Here is a 13,668-nt window from a genome sequence, read left to right on the forward strand (position 1 = left end):
CCCTGAAAAGCGGTTATTAGTTCTGGATGGCCATGGATCACATATAACGGACGAATTTATGCTTCTTTGCTTGCAAAACAATATTCAACTCCTATATTTACCCCCTCATTCGTCACACGTTCTTCAACCGTTGGATTTATCGGTTTTTGGGCCGTTAAAGGAAGCTTATCGACGTCACCTGGGATTTGTAAACCAGTTTTGCTGTTCAACGGTTGTTGGGAAACGAAACTTTCTACTTTGCTATCGAAAAGCCAGATCAAAAGCATTTATAGCAAAAACCATTCAATCTGGTTGGCGTACGACGGGGTTATGGCCGGTGAACTTGGCAAAACCACTTTTAAACCCTTTTTTATTAGAAAATAGCAACGCCAACGTCGAAAAAGGTAAAAATAACGGCTTCCAAAGGGATAAAACACCGGAAAATCCAACCCAAAAAATTAACGACCAGTCTTTACTTATTTGGAAAACCCCTAAAACGACCCGAGATATTCGACTTCAACTACAGGAAATTTCCCGGTCCGAAAAAAGTAACGCCACTTCACGGCTTTTGTTTGCAAAAGTCCAAAAAAGCTTCGAAACCAAGGATATCTTATTGGCTGAAGCTCAGCAAAAAATCAGTTTGTTAAAAGCAAAATTGGAGGCGGTACGGCCGGTCAAAAGGAAAAGGGTGATTCCGGATCCCAACGAGCTTTTGGTCAGCAAAAAAAACGTTTATGAAGCACAGGAAAATAATAGGGACTGTTTAGAAGCTTTGAACGATGGAGAAGAGGTTAGCGAACCGGGAGAGCCTGACAATGATTGTATTATTGTGCGTTGATAGGTTTACATTTAAATCGGTTTATAAAAGGGGTATTTCGTCGTTACATTTTTCAAGGGGGCCGGACTTTAGGGGGGTCGGAGATGTGGAGCCCAACGTTACCCGTAGTTCAATTGCTCAACTTTGCTTAGACCAGAGCATATCATACCCGAAAATATATCGTCAAATTCCGGCCCGCCGCCTTTATATTCACAGCCAATGCTCTTTTGGCTGGCAAATATTATCTCTTCTAAAGTTATAAAAGGGAATCCTTCATTGCAAGAAATCTTGCAAATTGTGCCTCAAAAGGGCCGAAACCACCGAATTATACCGTTCGCGGATGATATGAAAGACCATCCAGTTTTTCCCATATGGACGAAAACTGGTCCTGAACACAATGCGAGAAGCTCAAATAGCGTATCACAGCATATTTCAGATTGGGCAAAGCGTGCAGGATTTGTAAATGGTATTGGCGGCCTTCATAGCGCACGAAGGGAAGCCCTTGTTAAAGCCAACGGTGAGAGAATAGCGTTTTATCATTTCCACAATATGCTGATTTTAATATAGGGGACAATGGTCAATCGGTCGAGCAGCTCCAACTTTTTGCGGACCATAGAAATTCATCAGTTCTTCAAAGGCACTATTTGGGCGCAATGAACACAATCGATGGCGCGGCAAGCTACTTGGGCATGGATACCAGACGTAATCTTACTGAGGATTTCCGATCAGCAACAATGGAATGGGAAAGCGACCTAACTTGGCAACTTCCGGCACGGGAACTCGATCAGCTGAAACGAGATGAGAACTATGTACGACTAACGGAACAAATCTTTACATACACCACTCTTATCAGCCGCGGGGGCTCCACAGAGGAACTCGAACAACATACAGCCTACCGCAAACAAGCTTATGACGATCGTCGAAAGTTCATGCGACGAAAATTGCAGGAATACCAACGATTTGCAACTGATTAGAGCGATTGGCGCTGGGATCACCTTCCTCGCATAATTCACATGATGCCCGAACGCCAGCGGCTACTTCAGAACCTAGGTCGAAGAGAAACTCTCCGAAGTCCAACAGGCCTTTCAGCGCTGGAAGATCTCATTTCTCTTCGGACAGGCGACTGGCGGGTCGCATACCAGTCTCAGCTAAGGCCTAAAAACGGCATTTGTCCTGTGAAATCCTGCAATTAGAAAATTGAAAGGTAATTGCAAAACGTAGTGTGCCAATAGCAAACACAGCTATCCCAGAACACGTTGCTAATTTCTCATGTTGATTTATAGCCTCCATGTCTCGCAAAGGTGGCAGCATATATATTGCTGTTATAAAAAGCATCTAAAAGCCAACCATGATTTCGCCAAATTTTGTTTCCTGTGCAGCCACTGGGTTACGGATAAGCAGAAATGGGAACACCACTGCCAGAAACACATTAACGACGAGGACACACCATTTCGGTGTGATCCCATTATTTTCCGTCACGCCTATGCGTGTGCTGGATACTGTCCTGTTCATCTAGGCAGGACAGATCTTCCTGCAAGCGAGCGGATAAAGACATACATAGATTCAAAAGTCTGGCGACTGCATATTTCGGAATGCGTCACTAATTATGTAAAAACTGGACCCAATTCTAACAGTTTCCAATGCCCACATCCAAACTGTTCTGCTTTGGTGGATTCGACGGAAAACCTTTGGTATCACCTCAAGGACATCCACAGCGTCGACAATGCTCCATCAAAAAAACGTACGTTCAGCTCTAAAGGGAGCAAGCATAACCGAGCTGGATCGATCCGCTTTGCCAAAAAGCGCAGAACAACAGCAGCTTCAAATCCAGCAGTCGCTGCGGCACCAATATCCGAACAGACAGCTGCTACTATGTTTGTCATCCTGTACCTTTACAATCCTGAACGTTCCCGTTCTAACATAATCTGACAGGACTCCATTTACGTTTATTACGTCGCCTAACTCCAGCGCCGGTGAATCTACTTGGTCCAGTCAGGTCGAACGATGCTCGACCTCCTCGACGGTTCCGAGCTCTCTAAAGGATTCCTGTATTCTCCAGAACAACAATAGTCTACCTGAATACGCTCCAGTCTTCGAGGATTCAGGATGTCCAGGGTTATGGAAATCACAGTCTATCCTACCTAATGCCCCCAGTACAGGTTTTGACGGCGGACCTCCAGAGCTGATAGACCCTGCGCTTGCCGAAACACCCGTCGCAGTCTTCAAATTTGAGCCCCTTAATGACCCCGACTCTCTCAACAAGGGTAAAAACAAAGTAACGGTCCCATCGTCACAGGAAATTCCCATCAAAGCTTCCCCAAATCAATTGGACAGAAAACCAGTTGCACTCGATGCAACAAGAGATATATGGGAAGTTGAAGAACTTCTCGCAAAATGGGGTCCAAAAAGGAAATCTAGATACCTTGTTAAATGGAAGGGGTTCCCAGATGAAGACAACACGTGGGAACCACAAGCATATATCAGCGAAGATTTCATAAAAAGCTTCGAATCAACATTCGAGGGAAACCATGCAGGGGTGCAGCTACTTGATAAAAGAAAATTGGGTGGAAACGTTGAGTACTTGGTAGAATGGAAGGGTCGACCAAAATGCGAGAGGTCATGGGAAAAGGCCAAGACGTTGAGTAAGTTAGCGCACGGGTTTGGGAGTACGAAGCAGAGGCAAGAAATTTATGAGCAGTTAACAAACCAATAAGTTAAGCTAAGTAGCCAATTAGGGTTTCCAACAAGCCGCAAGACCGAGTCACCAAAGCTGATGCACGGCGGTGTGCATGTACGGTACCGCGATAGGGTGTAAAACTGCCTATTGATACGTTCTGAATTGGGTGCCAAACGCACCAGAAACGGAACTTGCTAAGGTACAGAAGGTTTTCTACCGAATCACGTGTGAGAGTGTGAATGTCAAGGCCAGGGTAAACATAGCACGGAAGCTAGTCTATTGGCACCTATCGACGAAGATTCTACTGAGGAGAGGAAAGGAAACAAACTAGACTTAGTTGCTGAGCTTGAGGGCGGAGGTCCAAAATCTATCAATAAATCTGCAGGTATTCTTATTCATGGCAATAGCTTTCCTGATCCCCGGCGCCATCATTTCAACGCCGTGTGGAAGCCCCGAGTAATGGTGGAACTCGACGTCAACGCCGGCGGTGACCATTGCGAAAGGTTTGGAGAAATTAAAACTTACTATTGGTTTGTTCACGCCGTGCTGATGGCAGGGCTGCGCGCTCTAAGATGTCAACTGGTGTTAGAGTTGTCCGCGAAATATATATTTTTTTGGAGAAATACGGCTCCATACTGGCGGGCAGAAAGTTCTGCTGAAGTCCATCGGGCTGGGACATAGTTCCCCAACTCGAAGAGCTGCCAATGAAAGAACTTTGATCAAACTATCAAGCTCAGTTTTTCGTCCCATTTACTAAAGCGTCGAGCTAAATATTATTCCGGTTGGAATTTTGAATTCCGTTGACAAAAATGGGACTTGGTTGATAGGTGCAGAACACAAGGTTCATACATAATTCAACTAAATAGATAAGTATCAGTCATCTTATTTAAACTTTAGCATATGAATTGGGAACATCTTGGTTCACTTCCAACTTCTTCACATGTCTGGCAGAATTCACACATGTACTAAGAAAGGCGGAATCTTGACTTTTGAATGCAAGGTAACTTATTGTTCAGACTCTGGAAACACAACAATCAACTTTCGCAAACCTTTCCTGGCACATGCTCCTTCTCTTGCTATTTATCCAGGCCAATCGAGCCTTGCTTTCGGATCGCGACGCAGTAGTCGGGTACTAAATATGTGTACGAAACCCGATTTGATGATAGATTTGAATGAGACAAGTACCAGGTGGTAAACACGCTGGAGAGACGCGTTTAGTCCGAGCTTGTTGGACCCTAGGCAAGACCCTAGACTTGGCGTGGCGGTATAGTGATCAGCGCAGCCCTAGTTGGCACTGTATGAAGCAATGTAGAAAGTCGATGTGTGTGGTAGAAAGCATGATAGTTATGCCCCAAAGAGTACAGAATCACCAAAGTTATCCACACTATTTAACGCATGTTAAACACGGTTCAACGGATCGATGATCATCTTGTCTCATCAAGTCTCTGTGTGCGGTACATTGATGTTACTCCTCACAAATGCTGCATTGTGCAATGGATCGTAAAAATATCGACATTAATTCTCGGTGCATGTGAGCTTGGCAGTTTCGGTGCGGCACATGATGATAAACTTGAACCCGCTTTCACCGATCGGATCAGCAAACTATATTCAGTCAATGGGATGGTGGGAGCTTTAATCCATCTTATGTGGCCGATTGGCGAGCCGCGATGACGCCTTGCACCCCTCTTCAAACCACCATCCACGCGGCAGACAGCAATTTTATAGCCCAGTGTATGGAATATTCATCAATCCAGTATTTTTGGCGTATCAATGTACCCACGTAAACAAAACCGGGGTTGCATAATGTACCTTAGGTCCAGATCTTGGAACTTGCCAGAAATTTCCTCTCTGTTCGTGCCTTGTTATGAACAGATATCAAATCGAAAATGAACTCAGTAGTTGCTCATCCTAGTAAGGTGACCTGCCTCCTGGATCGCTAGGAACTGCCACAAACAAAGCATGCCCTTTGCGGAGAGGAATAGCGTCCCAGCCATGTAGCGTATAATATACAAAGTGAAGTAGGTGCAGAAGGCCCGCCAGTCGCCTCACCACTTTCCGAGTGAAATGCCTCTCTATTTTTTTTAATCTATGAATCCAGTTTAGCCTCCCATTGTCCCTGATCGTGACAGTAGGCGCATTCGCCTGGCTCTCGTTGGCCACCCTGTCCACTTCACACACCACCTCCATTTTACACAATACGTCGTCCCCGACCGCATCATGACCCTTCTTAATCAGTCCAGGAGCCAGCACGACTAACACTCTCGAACTGATTACTCCGTCGTTCTCGACTACCATAGTGTCGGGATCAAACTTGTTCTGTCCAGGCGGCAGAACCTGCCACTCCACGGCGCTGTTGCGCAGGTGTATGTCTCGGTCAAGGGAGATTGCCGCGTCAAAAATGGTGGCCAACTCATCCGCTAGACCTGGATTGCCGCGTCGATAATTACCTAACCGCAGCATGGAATAGGCAAAATCGGCTCGGTAGGCCAGTAGGGCCTTTCGGGCAGGAGGGGTCGTTGCAGCGGTCGTTGCAACTAGAGCATTAGTATTTGTGCGCCACTCTTGTAATGAGATGGCGATCTTCTCAGTTGGGCCTGCTGCTCGAGATTCGTTAGCCTATAGTCATGGTTGACTAAAGAGGCTAGCCAAATAGCCTTACTATCATAAACGGCGGAATACAGCTTCTGCATCGACTCTGCAGCTTCGCCTGCCCACATATAACGACCAAACACGTATTTGGTCAAATAGTGCCACAAAGACGCCTCAAAGTAGATGGGGAATTGGTTCGTGTGCAAAAAAAACTGCATCTGCCTCAAGTCCTCCGTCATAGGCCTTGGATAGGTCGAGAGTCGTGTCTTATCGCTCGAAGGCTCGCCAAGTATCTCAGAAAATCCGGTTGCGGCCAAGTTACGCACCATCCACCTCATTCTTTTAGCAGCATCGATGAGATCCTGATCAGAGATCTTGTTTGACTGGCACGTGGTGGTGTAAAGTTTGCGAAGCTCAGCGGCCGTTTTGCGCCAGCGCTTGTGATTCTCGAGGGCTTCGGCGTCCGCGGATACACGATTCGTCTGCTCTGTGGTAAGGCTAGACTCCAGCTGCTGCACGAGGGCTTGGGCTTCAGAAAACTGCTTCTGTAAGCTTGCCAGTTCGGCTTGGTGACAAGCTTGAAAGTTTTGGGTCTTCTGATGCCATTCTTGGTTTATTTCAGCAATACGGGATTGCAGGTAAGCTTCCCAGTCTTTTTGCTGCTTTTCAGTCCAATACCGTATCAATCTCGAATTGTTGTTTGTTGCTTCTTCCAATTCTCGGATATTTCTGTTGCATTCTGCGAGTTGTTCCTGGCAGTTGGCTACCCGCCACAGGTGCATTGTGTGGTCCAAGTCGCTACATAAGCTGGACACAGGCTTGTGACTGTTACAATCGTCGCCATCTTTCTCAACAGGTACCCTGCTAGTCGTGCATGCGCACGAAGGCGACGGTGATTTGTTGGCGCGGATGCAGTCCATCGCCTCTTCCATGCTGGTGTCCTCGTCTATGTACAACTCTCTCCCGTACACAAAATTTTCAGTATGGGCGCACGGACCATGCTGTTAACGTTTGCGCGGGACTTCCGCCTGTAGCCCTAACAGGCGCGCACACACGAAAAACTCTTCAACCTGTCGCCCTAAGCACCGTCACTACACGGAACGCCTTTCCTCGCAACACCCATGTATAATCGACAGATCTCCCCTTTGACGAGTTTTCCACTGATCGCGGTGAAGGAAGAGTCCGATCGGCGGCTCGGCGCGCCACCCGCATAGAGGCGCACAAGACAAGGCCCAATCTCGCGATGCGAGCCAGCGTGGCACAAAAAAAAAAAAAAAAAAAACTTTGCCAGCCGGAAAGGCAGGCGTCCTTCCCCGGAAGGCTAGACAATACGGTTTAAAAGAAAGGGAAATTAGGCTGAGAACCACCCGACGGTTCTTCGAATCGACAGGGCACCCTCTCACCCCCTCACACCTTCTGGGATTGCCTGCAGCGAGGAGGTAGTGCCGTTACGGGGGTTGGTTAGTTGTACGTGGACCGGAAGCACTGTGCCGGCGCGGCAGTCTCCAAAGGGTCCCGACAGCAAGACGTGGTCGGCCCATTGCTGGAGACGGCTTTGGGTAACGGGAAGCAAGAAACGTGGGCACGGCCTTGGTTCGCACCCTTGGTACACCCCGTGGACGGTGGGCCGTGGTGGAATAGTGTGACTGAGGCGCCCCATGCTTCTCACTCGCACTGGGAATCTGCGCCGGGTCTGGAGGACGGGAAGAACTCGATTGCATTCATGTCCACATTGTGGCGCTGGGCTAGCCCAGGAACCAACGGGGGACTAAGCTGTGGATGGACATGTACGGGGTGTCGCCGGCTTTTCGAAGCTTTCTACTCGCACTAGGGACGTACACCGGGGCAGATGATGTCGTCGGCATGTTAGGCGGAAGAGACGCTATTTTAGCCGGAGAGGACGGATGCGCGCGTCGGTCTACCAAGAGGCCTTTTTGTGGATGCGGTAGGCTTAAGGTGCAAACCTTGTATTTACGTGGCAGGCTGGGTATCCAGCGACTAGGAGGGCTCTAGCTGGCCTGTCCGTTAGAGGGTCTGGTCCAACCCTGTGACTATAGTTTACTGTAGGAAATGCAAGGAAAAGGACTCCTCAAAGCATTGAACAAACCGCTGGTTTTAGCGGCACGGGCAATCCTCCCGGCGTATAAAACCACCCCCTCGTCCACTGTTCTCAGGGACGCAGGACTACCCTCGGCCCGCGTCGCGCTGGCCTACACCCGCCTGAAATACGGCGCCCGACTAAGGCTCGCGGACAAGGGGCACCCCCTTGTCAGCCGCCTGCGTGAAACACCTCGTGCCCGCAACTCGGGCCATTCGGCCACGACCCTGCAAACGGCTGCACAACTTCTCCCGCGGATCCGGAGACTAGAGTTGCGCGCACCTCGCAATGCCCCGGATTCTCGCACTGACCCCACCGGAGGAGTCCCGAAAGAGGAAGCGGCCCGCCGCTTTATCGAATGGCTGGACATGGTATCACCTGACGATATCGTGGTATATACGGATGGTTCGGAAAAACACGAAAACAACTGCGTCCAAATAGGGTACGGATGGGCCGCTTTTAGGGCGGGCCTGGAATTTGCCGCAGGCTCCGCATCTATTACGCCGGAAAGCCACGTTTTCGACGCCGAGGCGATTGGCGCCCTAAAAGGGCTACAGGCGGCAGCCAAGGCCCAGCCAGGCGCCCGGATTTGGATTTGTGTGGACAGCACCTCGGTTATTTGGGGTCTTAGAGGCGACGCGCCGCGTTCGTCCCAATGGGCCTTTTTGGAGTTCCATAACCTTGTCGATTTACTCCGAAAACAAGGTACCGAGGTTCGGGTCCGTTGGTGCCCTGGGCACCAGGGAATCCCGGGAAACGACCGGGCTGACGAGCTGGCCAAGGCCGGCTCCGCCGGACCGCCGGACCCAGACCCGAGGGCTCAGCAAACCACGTATAGCGGTGCCGGCACGGTCCTCAGAGCCATTCTTTCGAATATAGAGAAAGACTGGTGGCGTAAAGAACTCTGTGAACGGTCCCCCGCATATAGGGAATGGAAATTCCAATACACACCGAGAAAGGAGCCCGAGGAACTGCGTTTGCCAAGACCCCTACTGGGCCATTATTTGGCCATGAGGACCGGCCACGGCGATTTCAAAGCCTACCATGACCGTTTCAACCACCAGGATGCAAACACCTCGTGTGCCTGGTGCTGGAAGCGGACCTCCCCTGAACACCCGGTGCACTGCCGCTTTTCGCGGGCGGTGTGGAGAAACTGGCCGTGGCCTGACAACGACCGGCCGGTCGGGCCGCCAGACCGCGCCCAACGCCGCAAATTCTTCCAGACAAGCCTCGGGCAACCGACAAGCTTTCAGGCGTTTTCGATAGCCACCAACTACTTCAGCGCCCGCCCCAGAGCGGCCCGCCAGCGCCCCGCGCGCCACGAACGCACTTTACGCCTAGGGACACCGATCGTAAACGACTCGAACTCTGACGAGGAATAGACTTACTGCCTTTTCACCCACACTTCACGGCACAAGCCGTCAGACGAACCCTCCGTGCACCTTAGGCACGGGGTCGCGTCAGTGAACTAACCCCCTAAGCAGGACCGGGCCCGAACCCGGTCAGGCACGATCCGCCTCTGCCCTCCTTGTTTTCCCCCTGTGTAAATAAAGAAGATAGAACGCGCGCCGAGATACCCCTCGGGAGGTTGCTAACGGCCGGCTAACAAGCCGGGCCGAGCCCGGCGTTAACTAATACTACTACTACTACTACTACTACAACATCAATTTAGACGACACGCTAATTTTATTCACAAACTCATATCGACTTGAGCCGAATGCGAAGGCCCGAGCCGTGGTGTCCGTTGTCCGATTAATCCCTGGGTCCGGAATTACAAATTGTAGGGTTGTCCGTTGGGACACCTTTTTCTCTTGTCATCCATCATCAATCGTACTCGTGCGCCCTCCACCAATGTTGGTGTGGATGGATGTCAACTCACTAATATCTATGACAGAACCAACCCCTCTCTTTAAAAGGGCCTTAATTCCCGAAGATTTCCGCAATCTAAGCCTTCAGATGATTTACTTTTCCTTTTTCCTTTTCAAGAACGCACAGCGTCGAAAGCAGTCGAGGCAAACCACGGAGTGCCTAATGAACCCCCGGGCCCCGACTGGGGGAACCAAAGACTGGTTAAATGCCGCCATGAACCACCCATCGCCAACGTCCGAGTCCACTTTCCGAAGACGAGATCAGGGAATCAAGCCGAGAAGCCGCCGACAAGTGAGGAGACGGACTACAGTTTTTCTCCGACCGGCCGAGAGGGCTTACCAAGATCACGATGTAGGAAGGTTACGATAGGAAACCCAGCGGAAGGTTCTCAACAAGGGCTGGTCGTCTGGCTTAGGTGTTGCCATATTGGCGGGGGAAAGTAGTCTCAGTGCTGAGTGCTCAGACTAGTCTAGACCACCCTTGCTGCGCATGGTCGACCGAGCGCTCCATGTACCTTATCAGCCACATGGCTTTTTGGCCAATCAAATCGGCCAAAGAGAACGCGCTCGAACCAGAGAGATCTCTTGTTGGTCCCATAGGTACAAGTAAAGCCACGAATTGAGCCACAGCTCAATTATGGAGCTCTGGGCTTCAGGGATGAGCCCTGTGTCTACCCTCCGTGCACCTTGAGGCACGGGGTCGCGTCAGTGAATTAACCCCCTAAGCAGGACCGGGCCCGAGCCCGGTCAGGCGCTATCCACCTCTTCCCTCCTTGTTTTCCCCTGTGTAAATACAGAAGGTAGAACGCCCGCCGAGATCCCCCTCGGGGGGTTGCTAACGACCGGCTAATAAACCCGGCCGAGCCCAGAGCTAAATCATACTACTATTACTATTACTATTACTACACAACTTCCTCCAGCTACAACCACGAATAGAGCAGATTATGGATTTGCAAACAGCGTTTGTTCCTGCTCGGGCCAAACCAGTCATCCAGAAGAAGCTCGCCAGCAGAGCATGGAGGGATGACTGGTATCAAGAGGACGACGACGTGCCCGCAACAGAGGGCCAGCTAGAGGCGGAGCTGGAGGAACTTTTGGAAATCCAAAGGACCGCAAACGCCTGCTTCAATGACGAGGCATCAGAATGTTCGTGGAACATCCAAGTCCATTATCCACCCCTCAGGCAAGCGACGAAATGGGGCTCTCGGTCACAAGTCTCCCAGTTACAACGGCGCATATCGCGAAGGAATGGGCGCCTGTTCAAGTTAACGGCATGTCTGCAGCGTCTTCAGCTCTTCAGTTGAGACCTGGGTTAGGAAAACCGAAGGGCAACCGAGCTCGGCCAAGATGATCGATTTTGCCCTATTGTTTGGTGGTCTTGTAGACATATAAGTAGGTAGTTACTCACTCGAAATACTGCGCCCGAATGTTCGAAGTCCAACAAGGAGTCCTTGCCAATATTAATCCTTGTCACGGCCGGCGTTAACATAGCACGGAAGCTAGTGAATCGGCACCTATCAACGAAGATTCTACTTTGAGGAAAGGAGAGTAAATAAAAGTAAGATCGTGGGACAACTCTTCTTGGCGGAGTACGGGATACTTACAAACCTGTCGTTACCGACGGCTTCAATTCCTGAAGAGCCTGTTTTTTGGGAGCATGCCATGGAGATTTTGACATGATTCCGTTACCGAATCCAGGATATAGGAATCCCACAGACCAGTCGGATGCGATCTGTTGCAAGGCGGACCTAGAAGAGAAGAACTAGTCTGTCTCCCGAAAACGAATAATATAACGACTACTGTTGATAGGCCTTTCGTAGGTGGATGCATCAACAAAACGTTACATCGGGTAAAGGTGGTATATTGTTGTCTGTTCAATAAAACTATCTAGGTTCGAGAGCTCCTGAACGTCTTTCCTCCTTGTACCCGTAATCGGGACCGGGCAAGTCACGTGTGGGTCCGTGGGGCACCACACGTGATTCATCAATTGAATTGATGAATTGAACGCGTTACCCTCTGTTCCAACAACTACCTTGTATATAGCCATTGACCCCAGGTGAGAATCTATGGCCAGAACCCCCTTACGGGTTTATCGAATAATCCAACCATATCTTTCACCCTTGTATGATACTTTAATATAATAACCCTCGGATATAGTCCCGTCAATCTTCCTCGTCTTGCACCCTTCGTCGATTTCAAGAATAACGTTGTCGTTATTAATTTTCAAAACCGTCTGGGTATTCTCACGCGCATCAATTACTGCCTTGGGCTCATTATTGCGATCGAAAAGCGTAATTGCGCATGCTCCATAGTATTTTGATGTAGGAACAGGGTCTATAATCGTTAAAGACATATTGACGTTGGAATCGAGAAAGCAAAATAGTATACAAAAGGATAAAAGAGAGGATTGGCAAAGCAATTTAAAGGTTTCCGTTATCTTGTAGAGTAGTAAAAATTTATGGAAAAGATGTCTGGTCGACGAAGACTTCGGCCGTTATTTATAAACTTTCCTACAATTAATTAGGGGAAAAATAATAATTTATTTTTCGCACGAACGGGGCGGTTAAAAAATCTCAAACAAAAAGTTCAAAATTAAACATTTTGACTTTTTTCTATTTTAATATTAATATAATTTATTTTTCCCCAAGTTTATTAGAATTTAAGGGCAAATATTATATTTACTATAAATGTAAGTAAAAAATACCACCTTTTACTACCATTTACATGTTATAGTACGCGTGGGCCTTTATTAATTAAATTATTCGCGGTAATAACCATATATTTAAATTGTTTTTTTATTCAAAACTATTACCAAAGTAGGTTAAACCCACACACCTATACTAGCGAATACTATACCGGCGGATGAATTGTTACCCTTACTATTATAATAGTATCAAAAATGCGCTTTGCGCATTACAAAATGCGTGTTCGCTATAGTATATATATTTAGTTTTAATGCTTAGATTAAGCCCCCTTGCTATTTTAATCTGCCCGACAATTTAACAGATAGGCCAATGGTACAAAAGATCCTGCAGTACCTGCACTTTGCATATAACTCGTCGGTTCCCAAAGGTATTGTCGCGCGCACGTGACATTTGCGTTGCAAAGTGGACCGAGTGGTCCATATAGTCTCGGGGCTCACCCCTGACCGCGCGCTCCCCAATTAAACCTGTGGTTCAATTGTGGTTTTGCTTGTACCTTATGGGTCCAAACCAAAGAATTCGCTTGATCAGGTCTGAGGACAGTTTGTCGATTTTCACCGTTTACGGAGGTAATTCGCTATTTTTAGAAAGTTGCTCCTTTATATAAAATTAAATAAAATTTGTAAATTATGCGGTTTATATATCGGATATAATCGTCAACGGAATAATTAGCAATAATTTAATGTCTATTTTTAATATTTAACTTGACCGAATTGGATATTAGTCTCATTTTTTTTCTAAAGCTGGATTTACTTTTTTATTTTTTATTTTATCATTAAATAGTAAAACTTTTCCACATCAAGGGTAATATATAGATTGAAATTGTAATACAAGTATTATATAATGTAAAAAAAAACCGAATAGGTAAAATAAATAAACTATTTAAAAAACTTACAATTTAACAAGGCTAATATTTTATTTACTTAAATAGTATTAAA

The 13,668-nt window shown here is 47.9% G+C and overlaps 4 protein-coding genes across 4 annotated transcripts; 1 reads left to right on the plus strand and 3 right to left on the minus strand.

The window, feature by feature from the left end:
* Positions 1-1,449: 1,449 nt before the first annotated feature.
* MGG_16492 (uncharacterized protein) lies at positions 1,450-3,933 on the plus strand (the record flags this gene model as incomplete). The annotated part of the gene is made up of 5 exons (XM_003710717.1): positions 1,450-1,605; positions 2,431-2,537; positions 2,729-3,438; positions 3,532-3,579; positions 3,881-3,933. The coding sequence occupies 5 exons, from the start codon at positions 1,450-1,452 to the stop codon at positions 3,931-3,933; spliced, it is 1,074 nt and encodes a 357-aa protein (XP_003710765.1).
* Positions 3,934-5,081: 1,148 nt separating this feature from the next.
* On the minus strand, positions 5,082-7,039 carry MGG_04784 (uncharacterized protein). The gene is made up of 2 exons (XM_003710718.1): positions 6,133-7,039; positions 5,082-6,070 (listed from the first exon to the last, which is right to left on the minus strand). Exons 1-2 carry the CDS (start codon positions 6,992-6,994, stop codon positions 5,382-5,384), a joined length of 1,551 nt encoding a protein of 516 aa, XP_003710766.1. The 5' UTR covers positions 6,995-7,039; the 3' UTR covers positions 5,082-5,381.
* Positions 7,040-7,104: 65 nt separating this feature from the next.
* On the minus strand, positions 7,105-7,758 carry MGG_16493 (uncharacterized protein). Its single transcript, XM_003710719.1, has one exon. The coding sequence runs from the start codon at positions 7,720-7,722 to the stop codon at positions 7,462-7,464; it is 261 nt and encodes an 86-aa protein (XP_003710767.1). The 5' UTR covers positions 7,723-7,758; the 3' UTR covers positions 7,105-7,461.
* A 3,535-nt stretch (positions 7,759-11,293) lies between these two features.
* MGG_16494 (uncharacterized protein) lies at positions 11,294-12,381 on the minus strand (the record flags this gene model as incomplete). The annotated part of the gene is made up of 3 exons (XM_003710720.1): positions 11,294-11,390; positions 11,633-11,776; positions 12,212-12,381. 3 exons carry the CDS (start codon positions 12,379-12,381, stop codon positions 11,294-11,296), a joined length of 411 nt encoding a protein of 136 aa, XP_003710768.1.
* Positions 12,382-13,668: the final 1,287 nt, after the last annotated feature.

Source organism: Pyricularia oryzae, chromosome 1 (assembly GCF_000002495.2).
Source record: "Pyricularia oryzae 70-15 chromosome 1, whole genome shotgun sequence".
Lineage (NCBI taxonomy): Eukaryota > Fungi > Ascomycota > Sordariomycetes > Magnaporthales > Pyriculariaceae > Pyricularia > Pyricularia oryzae.